This window comes from Limulus polyphemus, unplaced genomic scaffold, assembly GCF_000517525.1.
Source record: "Limulus polyphemus unplaced genomic scaffold, Limulus_polyphemus-2.1.2 Scaffold2009, whole genome shotgun sequence".
Taxonomy (NCBI): domain Eukaryota; kingdom Metazoa; phylum Arthropoda; class Merostomata; order Xiphosura; family Limulidae; genus Limulus; species Limulus polyphemus.
The window spans coordinates 114,501-137,902 of record NW_013667619.1 but is presented as its reverse complement, the minus strand read 5'-3'; the positions used below and the strand labels follow the sequence as shown (position 1 = coordinate 137,902).

General features: G+C 33.9%; 2 protein-coding genes across 2 annotated transcripts in view; both read right to left on the bottom strand.

Annotated features, from left to right (window-relative positions):
• Positions 1-2,459, bottom strand: part of LOC106465644 (atrial natriuretic peptide receptor 1-like) — a 37,217-nt gene extending 34,758 nt beyond the window's left edge. The window contains exon 1 of the mRNA XM_022393584.1: positions 2,375-2,459. The gene's annotated coding sequence lies outside the window, so the exon portion shown is untranslated. The remainder of the gene's footprint in view (positions 1-2,374) is intronic.
• A 2,884-nt stretch (positions 2,460-5,343) lies between these two features.
• LOC111087322 (atrial natriuretic peptide receptor 1-like) lies at positions 5,344-22,251 on the bottom strand. Its single transcript, XM_022393583.1, has 8 exons — positions 21,549-22,251; positions 18,709-18,875; positions 18,043-18,177; positions 16,309-16,447; positions 11,994-12,085; positions 10,708-10,852; positions 7,150-7,234; positions 5,344-5,347 (listed from the first exon to the last, which is right to left on the bottom strand). Exons 1-8 carry the CDS (start codon positions 22,249-22,251, stop codon positions 5,344-5,346), a joined length of 1,470 nt encoding a protein of 489 aa, XP_022249291.1.
• Positions 22,252-23,402: the final 1,151 nt, after the last annotated feature.

The window sequence follows — 23,402 nt, the reverse complement described above, 5'->3', positions numbered from 1 at the left end:
AAAACAAACCTTCAGAAGATGCTTTTACATATCTTCTCAAAAGCGATCAATTTTTGGGTGGTCTCGCACTGTAGTATTTTAAATTTCACTGACTTCCCGTTGAGAAAATGGTAGGAACTTCAAAATAACCGGGGGCCCGACATGGCCAGATGGATAAGGCGCTCGACTCGCAATCTGAGGGTCGCGGGTTCGAATCCCCGTCCCACCAAACATGCTCGCCCTTTCAGCCGTGGGGGCGTTATAAGTGACGGCCAATCCCACTATTCGTTGGTAAAAGAGTAGCCCAAGAGTTGGCGGTGGGTGATGAAGACTCTAGTCTTACACTGCTAAATTAGGGACGGCTAGCGCAGATAGCCCTCGTGTAGCTTTGCGCGAAATTCAAAAACAAACAATCAAGATAACTGGAGGTTCATCAGAAACAGAATATGACTTTCTCTGATCGTAACTGAGTTTGGCAAAAAAAAAGAAGAAAAAGACTGGAAACAAGTTGCACACATTAAAATAATTTCTATTTCAATACACAGTCAAACAATAATCAATGTTAATGACAAGTTAAAGAGTGGCACTTCTATTGAAGACATAGGTCCATTATAATTATTTCATAAGCTATGTTGAGTTTTGGTTAAATATCTATATGTAAGTTATTACAGATTGAGAAGATATGGCAAAAACATATACGAAAAACAACAATGCCATTTTTCTCAGGGTGTAGCACTACACACAAAACTGACGGTCAGCTCCACTTCAGAACAAGGTATGTTGTATTTCTGGGGCATCACCTAACCTACCAGTGGAAAAAATTCATTGTCGATTTCTGTACAATGTGTTCGATGTAACTAGTGCAAGAGGATCTTATTAGCTCTATTGACCAACTCTTTATATGAAGAGCAAAATAGCCAATACTCATAGAAATTTTGAAAATTTTTATATATCATTTGAGAGGGGGTAGAAACATAAGGCATCTGCACAACACAACACTATCTAAGTATACCCAGGCAATGTCGAACTGTAGTTCTAATGTACGTAGTTCCACCGAGACTTTATATCATGTGACTTGGTGAGCTTCATATTCAAAATTATTTTAATATAACTTACTCAATCGTCTGTATGAAAATGTATGAGCATTTTTGATTAACACCTTTAAGTTTTCTTTTTTATAGATGTGTTAAATGAATTGACACTGTTAAGCCAATAGTGAAAAGTGTTATTTGCTATTTTGATAAACTTTTTATGCAGATTTCTTAGTTTAAACAACTGTGAATAATATTAATAACAGTTTCATCGATGAAACGACTTTATTAATTTCAGGTTTTAGTCGTTTAATTAATAAAGTTTCTTTAATATGTAAATTGTTTTCATTGTTGCTTCTTGCCATAACGTTGAAGTAAGCATCCCTAACTTTTACGTTACATCTACTCTTGACATGTTCTTTTATACCCGATCTGTTGTTACTGAGTGATTCTCTATGTTCCCGCACATTTACAGAAATAACGTTAGATGTTTTTTGAGGAAAAATCTTATCTTCAAATCAACAAAAATAAAACACATTAATTTACTTTCAGGTTCAAAAATACGCCTTAGGTCTGTTTGAGGGAAAAACTCTACAACAAAGATTATGCATCTGTTTTTTCACTAAGATACCATATTTTCCAGGATGTACAATCGATATCAGTATAGTTTATTGTTACCATAGCTAAACTCCTAAATATATTGTTACTAGTTTTGCCCGACCGTCGCAAATGACTGGTTGGAGTTTTGTACCCCACCCATCGCCATTTTTTAAGCGAGATTTGTTCACCAACCCCCCTCCTTCATTGTAAAAGAAAAACAATCACAATCACACACTGAGAAAATAAAAACAATTTTCAAGTACGCTCTCAAAATACCAATAATAATGGTGTAATTTAAATTAAAAATTGCTCATAATATGCGCATAATACGCACAAAAATTGACAAACAGCTTATATATATATATATATATATTAGACCAGTTATCCGGAAGTAGTAATAAATACTGCTAGGCAGTAAGAGTCCAAGGCCTCACTAACATAATCTTATCACTTAAACCTTGTCGCATAACGAACTAGCAGAAATTATTGAAGTATAAATGATATATCTATTTCACGTTCTGTGGTAATCGAAAGATTTCACAAATCCACAAAGTTGATGTGACCTATGTAGTTAAGATACTTGTTCCTGTAAGCTGATGACCAACACAGTTACATAATTTTTGCCCCTGTAAACTGATGTGACCTATGCAGTTAACATAGTTTTTTCCCCCTGTAAGCCTCAGTATTATGGATTACGAGATTTTACTTAGCCAAGAAGTTAATTATTTCAGAATATATTAAAGGAAGTTTGACTTAGATCTTACCAAAGACTTCAAGTCTGTTGGGACTTCATCACCAAGTGGTAGACTTGTGGCAGATTTTTTGTTCACTTTGTCTGGAAACACAATGTCTTGCCATCTTACCTTCCACCAATACTCACTCAAAGTAGACTTGTACTTGATGCGTCTACAAGTAATATTACACACACAATTTTAATACACTGTACTTTTTTTATTTCTAACCGATACAGACAACTATGTTTTGCAATATTGAACATTCTGTATTAATGTAATGAGTTCAAAATTATACTATGAAAGAAACGTTTTTGTATCAAGTTTTCATAACAAGTAGCATTTTACTTCTCAAGAAAATACTTACAGAGAAGCTATTGTGATCTTCACCTTCAAACTTTTATGGCATCAAGAATGTAATAAAATCAATAAAAAATTTATTTTTGTTGAAGAAGAATACATTCATTACCATTGCCATATATCTGCTCCACAAATGGTCAATAACATGTTCAATGTGTTTAACAGTATACGCCGAGCACTTGGGCCACATATAACGCTTATAAAATGTTCAAATTAAATAATGCACGCTGTGTATTTGCCCCACAAAATGGCCTATAACGTATTTAATGCGCTTAAAAGATGCGGAAAGTGTATGTTCACCAAAGTTTAAATAATAATTTGCACGTGCGTAGTCAAAGGATATATGTGGTGTAAGAGCGGTTTATATATCAGTCTTCGTCGCGAGTTCTTTACCATCAAAAATAGAAAGAACACTTAGTGAATTTACATGATGGTTGCGTAAAGCCTCTCTGGAAATTAAACACGATATACCTTTTCTTTTCTATGCTCATCAATTAGAGGCGGAACTGGGGGGGGGGGGGTAGGTTGTAAATGGCGCCTGAACCCCTGACTAAAAAGCTTAACTCGCAATTGCCAGAATTCACATCCTTTGATATTAGTATTTTTGCGTAATTTAGGTTTGTTTGTTCGTAGTTAAGCACAAAGGTTGGTTTGTTTTGTTAATTTCTATGCAAAATAATCCCTATTTTGTATCTATAATCTTCTTTACGCTTCGTTTTCCGCATGCCCTAATCCATAATATTTATGCTAATACTTTGTATTGATGGTAGACGACATTGGTACAAGAGTATGAAAAGGAATAAAAGTGTATAAACATCTTATAAGACGGTTAGTGAAAATCATAGTTTACATATCCCTGACGATGAAGAGGATTTAAAATTACTGGAGAAAACAAAAAGTGCTAAAGCAGTAAGAGTAGGTTGGAAAGTAAGTTTTCAAACATTACTACTGATCTTCTGGCTATATCAGGAGGGAATTGTTTCATGCTAAGTTTCAGAATGCAAAATTTCGTTTGTTAGTATTGTTTTACATTCGTTGAAAGGTACATGCTACATATAGACACATCTGTTTTAAACATACAAAAAGATTTAATAATCATCAGAAATGCATTGAATTTTGTTTGTATTTGTCCTGCACTAGTGTAAAAATATGCTAAAAGCTCTGAAACTGCAATTATATATGTCTATTTGTGATCGTTACAAACTTCATTCTCGGTTTTAAAAAGGTATAAAATCTTGCTTAAGGAGAAGTAGTTTTACCATTCAAAATACCGTATTTTCCCGAGGACTTCGCCCATTGGGCCCTGCTAGGTCTGTATGGCAAGTCCCAGTTCCTAGATTTAAAATATGTTCATCCTTTCAGACAAGTTCTTATGATACGTGGATGCCCATTGTTATTCTCAGTGAATGACAACTTCGTTTCGACTACAGTTTTACAAGTATATTTTGGCCCGGCATGGCCAGGTGGTTAGGACGCTCGACTCGCAATCAGCGGGTCGCGGGTTCGCATCCTTGTCCCACCAAACAAGCTCGCCCTTTCAGCCTTGGGGGCGTTATAATGTGACGGTCAGTCCCACTATTCGTTGGTAAAAGAGTAGCCCAAGAGTTGGCGGTGGGTGGTGATGACTAGTTGCCTTCCCTCTAGTCTTACACTGCTAAATTAGGAACAGCTAGCGCAGATAGCCCTCGTGTAGCTTTGCGCGAAATTCAAAACAAACAAACAAGTATATTTTCATTGTTTGTGTAACATTATTCAGTCTTTAGGTATGACGAATTTGGGAAAGGTCCATTCTTTAAGCAGCATATTTTTTTTTTAATTAAGGCACTGACTTCTTACCCAAACTTATAATGTCTACCTAACCTAGTTTCAGGAAGGCGAATGTAGAAATCATAAAGAAAAAGGCGGAAGCACCTAGCACAGAACAGCACCTTTTGTGATTAATCACCGACTCTAAAAGTCTTCACGACCAATAGTTCATCATTCTGAGGAAATTAGCAGACAGTTTCTTTAAGATGTACTTGTAGAAAGTTGATGAGTAGTGGAAGCAGGACACGCTGTTTCAGAGCCTGAACAAGGAAATAATGAATAGACCTATTGGGATTTCCACAGCTTTGAGTTAGGATATGCTAAGCCAGATTAAAAATTGACTTGTCTAAATAATTAAAGCTCGGTTATCTAAGCTGTTCATGAATTCTAAGCATAGTTTTCTAAACTACTCATAAAATAGGAGAATAATAGCTTTTGTCGAGCTACTGTCGGAACAGATAAACAAGTTGTCAAAAACTTTAATATAACAGATAATAAGTGTTCCATACAGAAACTGCAGACGGAGCTAATAGATATTATACAAGAAGCTAACTATATTTATACATGAATTGTAGTGTTTAAGATATCGATGATAGCTAAATATGAGTGAAGGACCCCAGACGAAAATAGCTTATGAAATTGAAACTTAGGTGCCATGAAGTGTAGCCTCCTACCATTACGCGATAATAATATTGAATACCTATCAAATGTTATCCAAAGAGAGCTCTCCGAAAACATAATTAAATTCTCATTTAGGTCTTATGAATTTAGAAAAAAAAGCTATTTAACGTTCTACTGATGTCTAGTTCTTATGTAAGAAAGAAAACACTGACGATTCACCTGCAAAATAAAAAAACAGCAAAAAACAAATACAAACCGAATGCGCAATAATAAGCAAATCTCGATAAGACTCAAAACTTTCTATATAAAATAATATAAAGAAAGACTAGAAAAACATCCGCTCTATTAACCCTTCAAATGCGTTTGACATCATATGATGCAAACATTTTGCGCGCAACATTTTGAGTGGCCCGCCGCAGAAATTCGCGAATCTTTGTAGTAGGCAGATTTAAAGAAGCCACGAACGAAGGGTTAAAGATTATTAAGCAGACGATTTTATTTAAACATCGAATTTCACGAAATTCACGTGGTTGCCTGAAAGAAAATTTATCTAAAGAAGGGCTCTTGCCGGAAACGGTGCATATGCGTTTATGAATATATAGGCATTTCCCTTCTTCACCAATTTTGTTGGTAATTTTTGAACAACGTAATCTAAGTCTTATATTATTTTCACCACACCTGTTACAAATTGTTTATATTTTTACTTGAAAGTTGCAGTCTTGCTAGTACGCACTCTCTGTATTGGATGAGACATTTGAGTCTTTCATAGAGAAGAAAAGTACGTTGGTCGATTATGGTCAAATAGCTCACCGCCAGTAATAGCCTGCTATTCACGGAGTGCTATGCAAAAACGTTAATTTGTAAAATCTCAACAGTAAATTCATTTGATGAGAGAAATAAAATATGATGAAGTGACAGAAGTGGTGAAAGTTGTCATTAGAAAGTGAAGTGGCATTTGTCATTAGAAAGTGAAGTGACAGAGGTGGTAAACGTTGTCATTAGAAAGTGAAGTGACAGAGATGGTGAAAGTTGTCATTAGAAAGTGAAGTGATAGAGGTGGTGAAAGTTGTAATTAGAAAGTAAAGTGACAAAGGTGGTGAAAGTTGTCATTAGAAAGTGAAGTGACAGAGATGGTGAAAGTTGTCATTAGAAAGTGAAGTGACTGAGGTGGTGAAAGTTGTCATTAGAAAGTGAAGTAACAGAGGTGGTGAAAGTTGTCATTAGAAAGTGAAGTGAAAGTTGTCATTAGAACGTGAAGTGACAGAGATAGTGAAAGTTGTCATTAGAAAGTGAAGTGACAGAGGTGGTGAAAGTTGTCATTAGAAAGTGAAGAGACAGAGGTGGTGAAAGTTGTCATTAGAAAGTGAAGTGACAGAGGTGGTGAAAGTTGTCATTAGAAAGACGTAATAAGAACAAATAATAAGGAATTCTGGTATAATGTATTTTGGAATAATTGTGCTAGTTTTCATCAAACCAACTTCACTTAATTGGAACGTAACTTATAACAAGCCTTTGTTGATAATGGAAACGTTTAAGAACTGCACACTAGTTACTCTAAGTACCGTTTTAAATTAAATTTTCTTTGTTAATTTCTACAGTAAGTTATATTTTCCTCCCAGAAGATATCAAAAGAATCCGCAACTACAAAATAAGATTCCTCAAATTTTAAATAAAGATAATTTTTTGACAATAGGTTTTATGAATGAAATAACATTTAAAGTTACAAATATGTTTGAGAACAAGTGTCAGCTTTCGAATGACCTGCTTAGACTTTATTCAGTGAGATATGTAAACGCACGAATTTCATGATATATCATACATTAACTACTAATTCCAACGACTAATTACCGTCTTTTTTAAAAATTAGAATCTACTTTATAATAAGTTGCTTAACTATTTGAGCTTCTGTTAAAGGGTTTAATAGTTGTACCTAAAAAAAAGGATTACATAATTTAACTGATCATTTTGTTTTTTGTTAATCGCTAAACTTTACATAAAATATGAACAAGAACAATACCTACTTGTATAGTAATGCTCCAGCAATAGATCCAAAGACACAAAGTCCAAAAACTGTAATACCAACCGATCCAAGAACCGGAAAACTTTCTAAAATTAAACAAACAATATACTCAATGGTAAATAAAACAGGCCTTACTTCATACCTTAATATATCAAAACAAATCACGTTGTTAAACTTTTGATTTTTGATATTATGAATCAGTACCTCAAGCCATCTCCTGAAGTACCCTCTGTACAAATGGAACACCTGAAAAAAAAACGAGTAAAGAATACACTAAACTCTAGCCTAAAGAAACATTCCAAACAATGTTTAAACCAAGCATTAATTACAGTTTCTACTATCCAAGTTTCGAAATATGCATTTTATGTTTGTTTGTTTTGAAGTTAAGCATAAAGCTATACAATAGGCTATCTGTGGTCTGCCCACCACGGGTATCGAAACCCAGTTTCAAGCATTGTAATTCCGAAGACATACCGCTGTGCCACTGGGGGGACATTTTATCAATATTTTTTAGTTCAATAACATACCGGTAAGTTTGTTTGTTTGAAGTTATGCACAACGCTACACAATGGGCTATCTATGCTCTGCCCACCACGGGTATCGAAACCCGGTTTCTAGCGTTGTAAGTCCGTAGACATACCACTGTGCCACTGGGGGGCATACCGGTAAGAAAAACTTAATATGCCTCTAATTCGAGAAACGTTCTTATAATATTACTTATCCAAAGATTAATGAGTAAAATTCACTAAATACTAATCTATAAATACAAAGATTTTCATTGTGGTTTGGTAAAAAAGGTTTTTCTTATGTAATGATCAACTATTTAAATCCTCTAAGATTCGGTTGGTAAGAAAATCTACTTTAACATAATTTGTTTTCTACATTTTTTTTTGTAATCATTGATCAATTAGCAAACAAGCTCATAGGAAAGATTTTAATTACGGCATAACTTACCTTTTCTTACCAAGGATTTTTATCGCAGAGAAAATAATATAGATTAGAGAATTATAATTTTCTTCATGTTCACAGTATGAGTGGCATGAGAGGGACTTTACCTTTTCTTTACTTTATGTTTGGAGTAAAATCAATAAGCAAACAGAATTATTAAATGTTTAACTGCTAAGCAAGAGTTTAATATTAGAAATTATGAAGATCAAAATCGCTCTAAAGGGAAAATATCATGTGGTCACGTTTCGGCCATGAGTTTGATTTGGCCTACATTTTTCACATCGGTATTTTTCCCTGGTGCAAATATAACTAATAACTGAACTCTTATTTTGCTCCAGTTTCACATCTAGATCTGTCATTAGCAGTACTTTCAACATATAAAACGAACTGTTCATCATTTAAACCGACAAAAGCAAAAATTAACTCATAGCCCGTGATGTTCACAATGGGCACATGCAGAATGTAAGCACCCTAACGTTCAAGTTAAACTAGTTCAGTATAGTTGATTCTTTTTATAAACTAGGCTAAACTAGTTCACTGTTGTAGATTCTTTTTATAAACTAGGCTATGTGCAGTGTGTAATTCGAGTAGTATAATGGAGCACTATCAAACCGAATTGAGTTCTTTAGTTCAAAGCCTTTGGGCACGAAATCTACGTTGGTTGTCCACTTTATTCGGACTTATACCTAATAATGGGCGGTGCAACCTTTCGCTCAAATTACAGCCATGATACGACATAAATTATTAGTTTGTTTTAAAGTTTCATGGAAACCTAAACAAGGACTGTTACCGCATAGTCGTTTTTAATTTTGAAATGATAGACTAGAAAGAAGGTTTGTTTGTAGTTTAGCACAAAACTACATAATGGGCTATCTGTGCTCTGCCCACCACTAGTATCGATACCCGGTTTCGAGCGGTATAAGTCCCCAGACAAATCTCTTTGCTACTGAGGGGCTAGAAAGAAAGCAGCTAGACAAAAGTATTCATCGCTAAATCTTGAGCTACTCTTTTGTGACTGAATAACGCAGCCATGTCCCAAAATAGTGAAATGATTTCTTGCGGCAACGGGACGCGAGCCATGAACGCATGGATTCATAGACCGACCACATTAACCACTAGGCCACTGTTATTATTACGGTTATTAGTTAGAAAATTATTTATAATGGAGTTTTATGTGAGCTGGAACTGCTTAATTTGTAGAAATTTTTTTATCAAATCCTGATGAAGACAAGTTGAAGCTTTGTTTGCTTGATTGTTGTTAAGCAAAAATGTTACACAATGGGCTTTCTATGCACTGCCCACCATGGGTATCGAAAAACGATTTTTAGTGTTATAAGCCCCCAGAATTACCAGTGAACTACTGGCTGACCCAGTAAAAGCATATCAAAACGCTGTCAAATTTCCAAACTCTAGGAAATGTAAATCTTGCAAAACACAGCTGAGAACAATCCCTATTTTTCTCCGCCTATGTTTTCCAAAATGTACTTTTTTTCTTGCTATCAGGAGTTTTCTTAAGTAAGTAATATGACGGTTAATAAATGCCTTTGTCTGATGCTAATCTGGCAGTAAAATCTTAAGGCTACATTACAAATAGTTTGATTCTTTCGCTACCAGGTGTCGTTCTTTTTAGGAATCAATTAGGATTATATGTTATAAGCGAGTGAAACTTGGAACGTTGATACATATACACACTTAACATAATCTAATTAAATATATTTTCATATCAGATATTTTATCTCGACATTTAAAATCATTAAGCAATCGTAAAAAAACTTAAATCTTTAAAGTTGCACCACAGTGAAACAGTTTTGCTTGGACTTAATGATTTTGTATAAGGTGTTCCCGTTGGTGCTTATAAGGCGAAAACTGATAAAGGCCTTAGTACAAGATGTTGTCTAATTTAGACTTCAGGCTGATACAGTCGGCAATAGATTCAAATGATACTATTGCGTGTAAAGTTTAATTACATCCGTAATATCCAAGTTGAAGTCTGAGAAACATTGTTCTTAGGAAAATCTAACGCCATTTACGTATGACAAAATATAACGGAATCAAAGTTAAATAACATACATAAAATCCAGCTTTATGATACAATTGCGTGTAAAGTTTAATTCCATGTTTAATGTTTAAATTTATAGTCTGTAGGGACGTGCCATCCCTTTTCTGGTGAGGTGTTTGAAGTGGGCTGAGCAAAAAACCGAAGGGGCTGTACTCTACATCTTGTGGGCATACATATTGCAGTATTTACGAATTGAACCAACTTTAACAGTAAACATTGTTCGTTGGGTGCAGGGACTATAGGGGAGGCTAAGGTACATTTTAGGGTAGCTATTCCTTAGAATGTTGAAACGGTATTTGTTTTTGGAAAACTTAGCGACTAGCTTATGTATGGCGAAATATTCGTATTTTTATATTTATGTGAAAACTCCTAAAGTTATTTGCTACCGTCCCTATTGTTGAAATATCCACCACCCACCATGTACATTAAGTGATTGGCTGTCACTCTTATAATGCACCCACAGGTGATGAGAATATTTCAAAGAATTGAACTGATATAGACCTTGCTATAAACGAATCAAATTTACATAAATAAAAGTTGAGATGAACCTACTTTGTGGTAGACAATGAAGAGCATCTCCGGTAAAGCCGCAATAAGGAATATCTGGCGGAGGACCGTCCAGTCCACCTGGCCAATGGATATATGTACCTGGAATCTTTTCATAACGCCTTCGGATTCCATAATACGTTGCAACAGGCTGGAATTGAAAAAGAACAAATATAATTAAGAATGAAATATTAATTAAACTGTTCAGTTACAAAGATAACAATCCGAAGCCAGAAGGGTAAAATGAATAAATAATCACCAAACATCAACCGAATTAAAGCTAACTATTCAATCTTTGTTGGAAATATTTCGGTAATTGTTTTAACTTTAGTAATCATTTGTAATACAAACTACTTTAAAAATGACTGTCTGTTTGATCAGCGCTCACAATTGGTGGATATATCCATTTATTTTGTGTTTTTTGGAAAACACATTCGCTAAAAAACGAGGCACCGCATATAAGGATTAGCGATAACTTCCTTATTAGCATTCTAGATTTTCAGTATGTACAATGAAACTTACAAAGTGTTGGAGCGTCCAATATAATTAATGCACCTTTATTAGTTCTTATTCAAACAACATGTAGGAAAATATATAACTTATTTGATGTATGATCCCTTTGTTAGTTCATACTCGAAAATCAAATTTAAGCGTCACACACACCGAGCACTTCCAAGAGAAAGAACTTCCTAATTAACGAAATATGTTCTACCTTCCGAAATAGTTCTAGTTATTAGCATTCTATAGTAAGTTTGTTTGTTATTACCCATAAAGCTACACAATGAGTTATCTATGCCATGGCCACTATGAGTATCAAAATCCGATTTTTAGCGTTATAAGACCTCAGATTTTCCCCCTGAGCCACCAGGGGGCTATTTAGAAGATGGAGCTATGATACTGTTTTTATTCGAGTCTTTTGTTTGCTTGTTTTAGAGCATAGTCATATTGGGCTATCTGCTGTGTCTATCGCGGGGAATCGAACTCTGGATTTTAGTGTTGTTAGTCCATTGACTTAGTACTGTCCCACCGGGGGATTCGAACTTTTTATAATCACGTAAATATTTCAGGCTTAAAAACATTCGGCTATTTTCAAAATATTTTATTTCCAGAGGTTAACCAAGTAAAGTTTAACCGTTAGGTAATAAATTAACTTGGAGAATACGTGGAATTGAGCACTAACAAAAATTTTGAAGAAGTTAGTAAAAATTGTGAATATATGAAATATATCGAAAATATTAAAACTGCATAATCTCTGCAACATCAGTACTGTCTCTGAAGGAATATTGTCTCACCCTCATGATTCCAGTCTCAGGATCCAGGTCGCTTAATGTGTAGTCTGCCTCTCTGTCGCCGTTTGCATTAATGAAAATATCCCCTGCCATTCCTGTGGCGATAGACGAAATAAAATGAGCAAAATAACTATACAGAGGCATTTAAGATAATTCTTAAAATCGTTTCAAAAGTTAGTCCAACTTTAAATTTAGGAATCATGATATCTTAAATTTTACGATTGAAATATGTTGAGTAATTACTCATAATGGCTTAAAGGTTAATCAGACTTTACTTGTCTAAATAAAGTTCTTTTAACTACCATATTTACACGTTACATATTTCTATAGTTTTTAGTTTATCACATACTAAATGTCTTCGATTTAGAACTAACGTTGTCAGTTTTCTTTCACTAATTCATCCATGGATATTTTGAGATATTAAAACAAAATGACCATGGATTAATATATCTTAATGTTTTTTTAACTGAAAAAGTTGATAAATCCTGTAACAAATGGTAGTAAAAAGCACAGTGATCCGGGAGGAAACATTTTCCTTAACAATCACAAGCTATCTTATACTTGTAATTTTAACCTAATTTAAATATAAAAAGGTTTGAACTCATGTTTTTTAGTTCTTGAAGATTAATTTGAAGTGGAGATAGTGCAAAATAAATACTTTTTCTGATTCTTATTTTTTTAAACTGAATACTGAATACCGAAATGGATACAATTTTAATGATTAAATTTTATTCAGTTGTTTGTTTGTTGAACTTAGCGCAAAAGTACTCGAGGCTATCTGCGCTAGCCGTTCTTAATTATGAAGTGATAGTCTAGAGGGAGCCAACTATGTAACATCACCCACCTACAACTCTTGGGCTACTCTTAATAGTAGTATTGACCGTCACATAATAACGCCTCTACAGCTGATAGGACGAACATGTTTGGTGACGAGAATCGATCCCGTGACACGCAGATTGCGAGTCGAGCGTCCTGACCACCAGGTTATGCCAGAGCAAATGATTGAATTCCAGCCAGAACAACGATAGCACCTTATGCGATGCTTGAGAAACCCGGCCAGGTCAGAAATCACAAAGTTTTGACAGCTTTTGTACAGCTATCCAGAGGGAGGGAAACCACTCATAAGCATATCGCAGGCTTAAACCTTGGACCTTTTACTCAGAAGCCCTGGTTTTGAGTAGATAAACGAGGAAAGCCTATGATGTTTGAAGAATAAGTGTTTCACCGCCCAACTGGACAGAATTGTGCTCATATCTGGGATATGAATAAACCGTTGTCTAGGATTTCTTAAATTAACTCATTAAAATAATGACTGCTTATTTTTATTACTAATAGATTTTTATTACTATTCTCTCTTTTGAATTATCTCCAGATGCCACTAATTTGTCTTTAGCGTTTTAGCTCATTTTAGCTCATTTTAACCATGAAATGTAATTAAACAATGTTTTTACTCATACAAAATTATAGTATGGGAGACCAGGGCTGTTTCACTCACTTGTGTTTTTTAATTTTTCAAATAAAAGTCATATGTGAACTTTAGGATAAGAAATTTCGATACCAATATAAATTAGACACCTTTTACAATTTCTGAGGAAAGTAGCAAAAAAGCAACTGATTTGTTTTTGTTATGTAATAGAAGAGTATGCGTTATGTGCTAACCTATCCAGAGTACGAGCAAGTTGGCACACGGTCTGGAGTAAGTTGCCAGGGGTGAAATTAAGTCAAAACACTATATTTATGTCAATATATTTATTCCACATTTAAGTTTTTAACGGCTTCTCACCATGTTGTCTACAAACACTGTTTGAAATTCAAAGTTTGGAAACTATATCACAAGCAAATAATGGAGATGAAGCAACGCAATGAAGAATTTGAAGGAAGTTTAATTATTTTTCGTTAATTTTCCAATGTAAAATGTATTTAAATGTTTTGGTATTATATCTCGCTTTCTTTAAAAGCGTACAAAATACATACAAGTTTCTCATTATGGGGCTGGTTGACACGCGTGTCAATCTGTCTGAAGTGAAATGTGTCAATGTGCCCCAAACCGCCATTTTGCTAGAAATGACTTGTATGTACCATTTTTTAGCCGAAACAATGCACTTTCAAATACTGTGTAATTTAAAATCTTTTAACAAAGTATTTATTATAACATAACAACATTTTTGCAGTAAAAATATTTACTTATGTATGTGAAAAATATAATTTTTTATTTCTGTACACGACAGAGAGTTTCGATCACGATGAAACTAAAACTGCAAGTGACGCGCGTTTGTTAGTGATTATGATATCACGACTATCAACTTTAGCATATGCAATCTATTGATATTGTGTCAACCTGACCCTGTGGCCAACCAGCCCCGTCTCTCCTACCCCTGCTGCTACTGTCATGAGTGGCCGAATTACGAGGGCGTTGATCATCAAGAAGCAAGAGGTCAGTTGTTTCACCAATAAATTCCTAGGGTGGCGAAATCGATTTTTTTGCCCAACCAAAATTTTATCACATCTCAAGTTTAATTTTTTACTTCAGTTAATTTTCGAATGTAGAATAAAGTCAGATATTGTACATTACATTCTGTGTGTGATCAGCAATACTTAGTTTAAAGTCACACCGATAAAGAAATAATTACACATGTGTCCGTTAGTGCTGTTTTATATATGAAAATATGGGGAAAATACGTTTTTAATACTTATATTTATTCTTCCCTGCTAACCCAATACATTTTTTTGGATCGGCGCCTCTGTTGGAATACATAATAGAAAGTCTCACTTTAAACATTATCTATATCAGTCCTTTTATAATACAATAAAGTCTTATTGTATAACGTGCTTTAACTGTTTAGTAAGAATACACATATCGTTATTACATACCATGATCTGCCAGATTAGATGTTCTACACCCAAAGGATGTAAATACTTGTTTTCAAGCATGAAGGTGATTGATTTAGAAAATAACTGTTATAAGTCATAGTTTTTATTAAACAACTGTTTTAAGTTTGAAACGCACTGACTTAATTAAACAGTTGTTTTTAATCATGAAAGGTTTAACCGAACGAGTTAAACAATTATTTTCAACCATGCGATTTAATTCAGTGGTAATTACACTGAGTAAAAAATTGTTTTTAAACATGAAAAGTAATTATCTTGATTAAACAGTACTTGAACTGAACATATGCTTGTCTCTAAGTTTGAAACAATAATTCAGTTGATTAAGCAGCTGCCTTCAAGATGAAATGTAGTTGAAACATGTAAGTAGTTTTCTTTGGTGATGGAGAATGTTTGAGCTGTGTAAACAGTTGTTTTCAGTGATGGAGAGTGTTTGAATTGTATAAATAGATGTCTTCGGTGATGGAATATTTTTGAAACCTGTAAACAACTATATCTAGTAATGAGGTGTCTTGACTGTGTAAACAGTTGTATTTAATGAAGTAGATTACAAAACTATGTGCAGAGGCTTGAATGGGTAATGAAGAAAACGTTTAATATGAGTTTAACACTCTCCAAGATTCACCACAACAAAACTCAACTCACGAACAAAATTGATATTAACAAACCCAAACAACAGAACATTACACTGCAGTTTACCTTTTGTTCCTGAAACTAGCTCAAGAATAATCCACACTTAGACAAAATTAGCCATTTAACACAAAATTCCTGTCAACGTCAAATTATCTCAAAATCCTGGCCCTAAATTAAAATCTTTACTGAACAAATATATTTAGAATCCCACAATACCAATGTCATTTGCAAAATAACATGCAATAACAGAATTCTACATCAGAAAAACATGAAGAAAATTGGAAACCAGAATCACAGAACACAATAAAAACAGTCCCATGTTTTCCACCATTGCAACTCAAAAAATCATAGTATATCTATTAAAAACACAGTAAGCAACGAACCAAACATAAACAAACGAAAAATCAAGGAATCCATCTAATTGAACAAAACAACCCTACTCTACTTGGGGTGCCAAGATATCTCTTCTAAGTCTTGCAACAATATTTGGTCATGTGACCTCTTTGTTCCATACTGTATATATATATACATATCTGTGTCAGTGTAAACTACCTGTACCTGATGATGACAAAACCTTGTCGAAACGTTGTAAATTTGCTGTTATGTTAAACTTATATTAAAGTTTTTCTTCATTGCCCATTCAAGCCGTCTCTAAGCATTATTAGTTTCAAAGTTGGTATCTTGTCATCGAAAATGTACAGAGGAATATAAAGTAATGGGACATGATGGAACTGTGCAATAACATAATCAGGATCATCTCAGGAATTGTTTGAAATCACTGAGAAATAAGTAACTGTACCTCCGTAAAATGTGCTGTTCCATAATTTTTTTGCCAAGGTTCTTCCATCTAGTGGATCGCCTCCTTCTACAAGTGTCTTATTCAGAATATGTCCATAGATCAGGACGCAGTCATAAAACGCTCCAAGGATAGGGTCAACCTGTAGAGAAAGAGAACTATAATAGTCAATTTGTAGAAAAACTGCGATACCCAAATATATTACTGCTCATGTGTAAGTTTACGTTATTGTGTTTGAGAATTTAAAATTTGAGTACAGAAGTTATGTATAATGACTTTGAGAGCTTTTAATCGACCCTTCAAATATCGTATTCCTCCTTTTAAGCGCCCTGACCGCTTAAATAATTATTAAAAAGAGGGTCGCTAATAAGAAAACAATTCTTCCTATATGTTTTCTATAACAGTCGCAGTTATACTCACTAAACAAGTCTTTTAGTTTACACGCTTGAGTAAAAGACGCAATGTTAAACAACTACAGATTTATGTGTTGTATCAGGAGAGGTAAATGGGGAATAGAAACATGTAATAAATATCTTTTAGCAGTAGGCCATAGGTAAACGTACGATATTGCTCAGCAGCTGTGCAAGATCTAAAAGGAATTAAATTGTTTTTCCCTCAAACTATTTTACTAAACGGTGTAGCGACAAAAAATACTGAAGCGACTCCAAGTTCCATAACGGTAGTTATATTATCAACAGTTAATATTAACTTAGATTTATGTTTAATTAAATTAAATACTGAATTAATATTGAGGAAGTTATTATTTGGCAAACCTATCATAATTTAGATTATGACAATAGAAATTACGGCTAGCACCAAAAACTTAAATAGCCAACTGTTTTGGTCCTATTTACTCTCGTATTAATCCTCACTTTTTATAATAACTTTACAATCGTTAGTTGTTGGTCGCGTGCTATATAACACTGACGTTTACTCCTCTTTTATTTTTAGTTTATCTATGTGCGGAAGATAACGACCAGACTCGTACTTTCTCTCATTATGTAATTTACCCCGAACTTGAAAAGTGATGAGCAAAACCTAGAAACATAGTTCTTGGTCAACATTCTATTTATAGTGAAGCTATCTTATAAACACGGTTCCTGGTCAACATTTTATTTATAGTGAAGCTATCTTATAAACACGGTTCCTGGTCAACATTCTGTTTATAATGAAGCTATCATAGAAACACGGTTCCTAGTCAACATGTTATTTATAATGAAGCAATCTTAGAAACACGGTTCCTGGTCAACATGCTATTTATAACGAAGATACTAAGATCTCATTGAAGTTCTAGTGTTTAATTTGATATCTTTCTTTATATAATTTTTGTATGTTCTTGTTTTCCAAATCTAATAGTTACAATCTCTTTTCTTAAAGCTTCGTTTTAGTGGCGTTCTTTATAATTGTATATGGGATGTTAAACTAAAAGAACCAGAATGTGGGCTACTCAACATAAGACTTTGTAGTCCTAACCATAAGAGTGTGTATTGTTCCCCATAATCTTTCTGTTGCTCTCCGTAAGACTGTATTACTCACAATAAGACTGTATGTCTCGCCAATGATGGCCATAAGACTGTGTATTACTCACCATATGACTGTTTGTTGCTCATTGTAAGATTATGATAGTCAGAATAAACAGTGTATTATTCAACGTAAGATCATATGATATTTACCATAACGCTGTGCATTACTTATCATAATACTATGATACTAATAATAACACAGTGTGTTACTCACCATAGTTTCGTCTGCATTTGAATTATACTTTAGTCGAGAATTTTCTAAAACTTTTGCAGAAAACTGCTTGTATTGTAGAGTAGCTGGAACCCGTAGAGTCACTACCATAAGAGCCTCGTACATTTTTCGGGCGTTCTAAAATAAGTACCAATAGTTTGCATCATTAAATCTTCGAGTAATAATCACGTTTCAATACCAATATGTTGTTTTGTTATTTAGTCATTTAATCAAACTCTGAAGCAGAATATTGAAATATTTCACAGAAAAAATGTGCCCTAATTTTGTAATAGCAGATATATATTTCAGAGAAAAAAGTGCCCTAATGTTATAATAGTAATTTTGTATTTCACAGAAAAAAGTGCCCTAATGTTATAATAGTAAATTTGTTTTAAGCAACACAAACTTTATATTTACATTTTGTTAAGAGAAGAAACTTTCATGTACATATGGTCGTATATCAGTCTTTGAAAGTGCACCCATTTCATTTGATTACTGTATAAATTAAAAAAAAACGTTTGTAGAAAAACAATCAAATAATAACAAAACACAATCACTCATTATCCTGAAAACAATGCGATGTATTTATCTAAAATAACTCCCTTTATACCAAAGATGTCTTGTTTGACTTATGTATAAGTAATATACATCAAATTAATTTGACATCACCTTATTTCTGTAATCTCCAGGTTTGTACCAGGATATTTCACCGTACTTCTCTTTGTTTTCAATTAGTTGGAAGGTGAAGAAAGTGTATTCGCCATCGCCCATTCCTAGGTTATAAGCTTCAAGAAGGAGGCTGCGAATAATTTCCCACCCAGCGACGAAGACAAATACTAAAGAAATACAAGTATAAATGGTGATTTAAGAAGAACTTAAAATATATATATAAAGATAATTGAAGCCTGGGTAAATTTTACTATCATATTAAGTATCGGAAAATATTAAGATGATATTAACACCTTATTCTGCTGATGATCCCATTTTTATGATTAAAATCAAATCAAAAGGCGAAGAAATATTTAATAAAAGCCCCGCTCCCTCACAGGTGGCTCAGCAGCAAGTCTGGGGGCTTATAACTATATAAATAGGGTTTTGATTAGCAGTGGGCATAACTCAGATAACCCATTTGTGTAGCTTTGCGCTAAACAACAACAACAAAAATATAATTCAAATACACTCTGACTTAATTTTAGTCAAGGATTCACTTCATGTGAATATTTGGCGCTAAGCATTCCATATGACATATATATGTTTCAGACAAAAGTATGTCTATTGTTCTTTGAGTAGACAACACAATCCCTGTTCGTGAGAAAATTTGCCCAGCTTTGTTATTCCTAGTTATTTGCTTTGAGAGCCGAATGTTACAACAGTTCTCTTTGATATACGTGTCAAAGTATCAGATCATTCAGTTGTTATCTAAGAAAAGTTAATCGTAATTATATTTTCATTGGTTTATTAAAACAATTATGTAGCTTATTTTTAATAAAAAATGATTGGTTTCCTAAAATGTATTTTGTCTTCATATATTTTTTCGTATTATACAATTTCAAGTTATTTATTATTCAGAGCTCATGCATGAATAATATGGTGTTTTCTTACACAACATGATATGGCAATGTTTTACGTGATATGGTCCCAGACATTCTAGAATTTTTAAATACATTGAACTATCAACATGTTAAAGTTTTAAGAAAGTATGCAACCAGTTTTATGGAAGCCTTTCAGTGTTATGGCAGAGAATGTAAAAAGCTGGCGAAGCATAAGAAACCAATAAGTAGATATTTTTCACATTCATTTAATTTTTTCCACTATGGAATTGAAAGAAAAAAAACACTTGCAAAGAAGCGTCACTTTTACCACGACTGTTAGTCCTAGTGGTATCTATTGCTTCGCAGGATTTCAGGATTTTGTACTTTGATATTAAAGTGTTTATACTACATAAGCAAACAGTAATTCAAGTATATAATCAACAAACTGAGTTAATTTTTATCGATTTTATGTTTAACTCCAAATTAATCACGCAATTTTACGTCTGTTATGTGAAACCCAATCACAAAGTTGTAAATTATTGTTGACCAACTCTTTAGTTGCTATTTTCTGGTATACCACTACTTCGTCCTTGGATGACCATAACTTACATGATTTAATTTGTTTTCTTTATTGTTCAATGCTATGCAGTTGTATTCGTTTTTATGTTCTTTTTCATGAAATGGTAAGTTATTGTTAATGTATTCGTAGCACAGTTCTTGATGTCTTTTTTGTGATATTTAAGCCTAACTTGAAGAGGTCGTTGTGTATTTCAAAATAATCATTAGTGGATTCTTTCGGTGCGATAAAAGATTAGAACCAGGTGACTTAACATTAGTAAACATGATTTATAAGATGAGACGATTTTGAAGGCAAGTGTAATGTTAAATTTGTTCATTATACTCCTGAGATTCTTTTCCTGGTACATAGTATGTAAGGAATAACTATTTTTCGTATATACCGGCTAGTGAGCTTACAAGATACAGTCTTTTTGTTTATATGGTCAGCAAAACTACAGTAAACCAATAATTAATAAACAATAAGATAGAAAGACTTTCTCCCTTACTTACCAGGTTTTGGAATAAAGTCAGGAGAACAATGAGTAAATTTAACATCAGCGAAGTCTTTAAAAGTCCTTCTTCTAAAAGAGCATGGTTAATAAGATCAAATAATCTGTTCCCAGATGATTTATGAAGAGCATTCATTACAAAGTATATTCTGAATGCAGCAGCAATACATTGTAAAGACACAACGGACACTCCAAATTATAATCAAATGTAGTTATACATTGTGAGGACACAACGGACACTTCAAATTATAATTAAAAAAACTACAGAAAACAACAGCAGTGCTGTAGAGTTAAGCAGTGATAAAATATTACAGAAAAAAGAAACAAATATAAACACACACATAGAAAGGGGAAATCAAGAGCTCTATATGGCCATCCATGCACGCTACAATGGTCCACAAGTAGGAATCAACCAAAACGATGTCAACAACGACTTAAAGTAGTATGAACATCTCTGTGATAAGAAGAAATCAAACACTTCATATGACGAAAAAATTGACAAAAAAGTTAGAACTTTAAACAAAATTCGTCTAAAACATAATATCACAATGTCTTAGGAACAATTTTTGAGGGGCCTTCATATCTTTTGAACCCCTTTGTTTTAGAATGATAAGGAGAAAATCCTGATATGTCTGTGATTTCTACGATATAAAAACATTATAAAGAATGCTAGCTCTCAAATTAAATAGCACTTATATTAAGATATTGTTTGAAAATTCTGTTTGAAAGATTAGAATTATCTTTTGCTGACACTGAAGCTTCTGCGTACATACTTTTAATATTCATAATATTAAAAAACAGTCATTTATTATAAAATAATTCATCTATTCGAGATTATGCGCCCCCGACTTAAAAATCTTCTTAGATTATCCCAATTAATGAAACAATAAAAATAAAATTCAATGGTTACCTCTGGCTTCTTTACTAGCTTCTGTCAGCAGCTTCGTAAAGTTGGCATCTATAAATGATTTCTGCGAAAATTCTTTTAACGAATAAAAAATTTCGTAATCATTTATATCCTTGAAGATATCCACCAAGCTCCTCTTCATTAGAATTTTTTGCAGGTTGGTCTCGTCTACAATAATAGCGATATGATGCCAGTTAAATTCCTTGAGGATTTCTAAAATAAAGTTAGCCGCTCCTTCCAAAGAGAAAGAAAGTCTAGTTAGAGTGGTAAAAATGGATTTGTCGGAAACTGTGGTGTCAATACCTCCTGCAGTGTAAATTGGAATATTCCAGTAGGATGCCATCCGCCCTACAGGATCAAGAGCTAGGGTGCAAGCTGGGCCGACGAATGCAGTAACTCTTCTCAAGAAATATTCTTCTGCAGCATATGCACCAGCAACATTTGCTTTGCAAGAAGAAGCGCCATCGCGAAAGACAATATTGAACTTGATATTGGAATATTTCTCATTAATTTGAGTCGTGGCAAGTTCTAAAGCAGGCCTAATAATTTCCAAACTTACGGGTAATTCCGAGTTTATAACAAAAATACTTACTATATCTGCTTGAAAGCGTTTATCAGAGATGCTGTGGTCAGTCGAGTTTTGACAGTTCCCATGCCAAAGAATGTGTGAAAAGAATACCACAGCAATACATGTTATTATATTCATTGCTAAGAGGGAGCTAGGTTTTTCAGGAGGTATAGAGAAGACGTGAACTGTTGTGTATCTCAAGGCTCGGATAATGTTATTCTCAAGTTCTGTTGAAACTTATATTGTATTAGAAAGATTCATACGCTAGGAAATCATAAGAATGCTATTTCCGTTTCAAAGATGAATCTTATTCAATAAAGTGTTCCTGAGAACGTGCAGTAATGATAAAGATTTTACCCGACATCTTTCATTTCCTAAAAGGAAGAAAACGAGCAGTCACGATACGCTGATCAAAGATCCATTATGTAATTGATAAGAATACCGATAAGCCTATGTATGTATACGGATATACATAACTACAACTAAAATTTTAATTGAAAGAGAAAAATACGCTATTCATTTTAACGCTTTTATATCATCTGCTGAGATTAGTTTATGCTAGCATAAAATACAAGTGCTCCGATACGGGGTTCGAAGGCGCCCATAAGATTCACAGAGTGGTACTCGAGCGTGTGTGCCAAGAGTGATCGCGTTAACTTTTGAGTGGGGATATGAAAGAAGTTTTCAAAATGGTCTCAAAATCCCAAGGAGGGGTGCAGGAACACAAACTTGACGCTGCATTAGAGTTCAGGGACCCTGGTTTAGTCTTCCTTAGTATTCTATAGAAATAAGGAAAAAGGTGCCATGCCCTAGTCACCCCGAGCTTGCCTGCCAAGTCAGGTCCTGGTAACTCGAAAACTGTATAGTTCACGGGCAAGCACGTTCATGAACACAGCGTGAATTGAAATATAATTTAACGTTACTTGAATCCTTTTTCGTAACATGACTGAATATGCACACTTTACATAGTTTATTGGCGTTAGGCATAACTTAACATTTTGGAAATTAATAATTGTAAGTTGAATATAAAACAAAAAATAATAATAATGAAAGGTTTCAGGTTTGTCCATAGTGAGAAATGTCCTTATTACATCTCGACAAGGCCACCCACACTTTTAGCTGTAGACGCGTTATAAAAGTGACAGTCAATCCCTTTATTAGATTTAAAGAGTTAGACAAAGCCGTTGTGGTGGCAGGTTGATTGATCTATTCTTGGTCAGAAGTTCAACATTAGACAGAGACTGGTATACCTAAATCCCAGGAAACCTCTGACATAATGTGTCCTTCAG